Source organism: Lathyrus oleraceus, chromosome 4, assembly GCF_024323335.1.
Source record: "Lathyrus oleraceus cultivar Zhongwan6 chromosome 4, CAAS_Psat_ZW6_1.0, whole genome shotgun sequence".
Taxonomy (NCBI): Eukaryota; Viridiplantae; Streptophyta; class Magnoliopsida; order Fabales; family Fabaceae; genus Lathyrus; species Lathyrus oleraceus.
In genome coordinates this window covers 128,401,775-128,404,127 of record NC_066582.1, presented here as the reverse complement: position 1 = coordinate 128,404,127, position 2,353 = coordinate 128,401,775, and the positions used below count along the sequence as shown (strand labels likewise).

The 2,353-nt window shown below is 30.6% G+C and overlaps 1 protein-coding gene across 1 annotated transcript; it reads right to left on the bottom strand.

Annotated features, from left to right (window-relative positions):
- Positions 1-448: 448 nt before the first annotated feature.
- On the bottom strand, positions 449-2,353 carry LOC127074010 (vignain). The gene is made up of 4 exons (XM_051015264.1): positions 1,871-2,353; positions 1,499-1,731; positions 1,251-1,391; positions 449-928 (listed from the first exon to the last, which is right to left on the bottom strand). Exons 1-4 carry the CDS (start codon positions 2,316-2,318, stop codon positions 668-670), a joined length of 1,083 nt encoding a protein of 360 aa, XP_050871221.1. The 5' UTR covers positions 2,319-2,353; the 3' UTR covers positions 449-667.

Here is a 2,353-nt window from a genome sequence, read left to right as displayed (position 1 = left end):
ATTTCCTCAGGTTGATGAGGTAAGAAGATTCCTTTGTAAACTTGAAGTTTTAGTTTATTATTCAAATTAACATGTTTTGTAATCTTGTTCAAGAATCATGTTTCGAATTTCCTGCATTAGAGATATAGAGTTAACTTGAAGAGGTTTTGAGACTTCACTACATTAAAAATTGAAACAAAATAAGAGACTTGCATTCCTTCAATAGAAATCAATGACAAGTAATGCAAGCAATTAAATTGAAAAACACATTATTTAATAACTCAACCACAAAAGTAAAATTACAATTTTCACAATCCTTTAAAAATATTGAGAATAAGCTATTAGTTATTCACAAACTATACCACAAATCAAAACAATATTTATGAATATTAATTTAAGCAAATATTTGATCAATCTCACAGATTCAAACTCGAACTTCTATATTTGATGTCTCTGCACAACTATCAACTGAATTAATTTAACATGATCATAAATTAATATTTTTAAAAGACCAAATATATCATGTGTTCTATTCCCAACCGAAAAATATAAAATACAAGTAATTAAAAAGTTCAAATTGAAACACACATTATTTCTTTTTATGTGACATAACCCTAGCATAAGAACCTCAATGGTTACATAAACAAATGACTATAAAGTACTATAAAATACAACTTTTGGTATGCATTTAAAGTTCATCTTTAAGAGTAGAACTTTCAGTTGGGTTGGTAGATGATTTCTTGATTGGATAGGAAGCTTCCATAGCTATGCCACATAGACCTTCTTTGTGAGATATGCCCCTTTGCATTCTAATGTAACCTTGTTCTCCCCATTCACTTCCCCATGAGTTCTTCACTATCCAATATTTTGTTCTATCTTGAGTTACACCATAGCCCACAACTGCTACCCCATGATTCAGATCAGTGCCACAGTGTCCACTAAAAACTCCCTGTAATTATAAGTATATTTTTCTTAATCATCAATCCCATACACCAATATTATCCATAGAATAATTTTAAATAGTTTGAGATAAATGAAAAAAGGTAAATGGACTCTTGAGTCTCTATTTTATGTTTATATATGAATTTGGTTCCTTAATTTTTACATCTACAAAATTATCGGTCAAATTCCGATAATTCAACTGAGTTGATAGCTGCAGATATATTTTATTGTAGAGATGTGAATTCAAAATCGCAACATCCCTATTGTTCGTTTTTAAAAGATAAATTTTTGGCATTTAATTTTTTTACTTGATTAGACTTGAAATTTACCTCAGAATAGAACTGGAAATTATATCCCCCAGCATCAATAGCTACAGAGACAGGTTGTTTGGCAGCAGCTTTCAGCAATGCAGCTTCATTATTTATTGGCACATTTTCATACCCATCAATTGACACTTCTGCCTTATCCTCCTATATAAAATCACTTCTTTACTTTTCATGCTTATTATTTTCATTTTTCATTTCAATTAATAAGTATAAAACACTATATATAAAATATTTTTCTTAATTAATCTAACCTTTTTTAGATCACAAGTTCCATCTTTTGCAGCATAAGGATAATTGCTTTCAGTTGTTATACCATTTTGTTTAATGAACTCAAATGCATATTCCATTAATCCACCATTGCATCCTTCATTTTCTCCAGTGTCACAATCCACAAGCTCTTGCTCAGATAATGAAACTAGTTTTTGTGTCTTTATTTGGTTAATACCTTCAACCGCCACAATAGTCGAAAACGCCCAACAACTACCTATACAACAATCAAAACAAAAAAATAAGACATTCTTCGATATTCGATGTATCATATAGATATATTAATTATTTAATGAATTAAAAAATAAATATAGATCAGAAAAACTATATGTATAAATTTAAACTATTTTGCATACCGCATTGGCCTTGATCTTTTACGTCCGTGACAGCGCCTTTCTTTCTCCAATCAATTGAAGAAGGAACATTTTTCACATTCTCGTACATGAATGTTCCATTCTCGTTTGACATACCACGAAACATTCTATGGTGACTAACCTTAGAATCAGCATAGATCCTTCTAAATTCATAGTTTGTCATGTCTGCAAACTTGTTCAACTTAAGCTTATAAGGTTTATCCAATTTATTTGTATTGTGAACATGCATAACATTGGCTTTGAACACGTTGAAGCGATTATGCTTCTCATCGAGGCTTCGAGTAACTGTGTGGTGACTTCTCCATCTTTCGTACAAATCCCATAAACTTTTCTCTGAGTCTAAATCATGTTCGTTGAAATCAAAGGTGTTGGTTGCTCTGAAAATTAAAGCAAGGGATAAGGAAAACAACAAGAGCTTCTTCATTTCCATTTTGTTCTGTTGTTGTGAGAAAATATGAAAGGCTT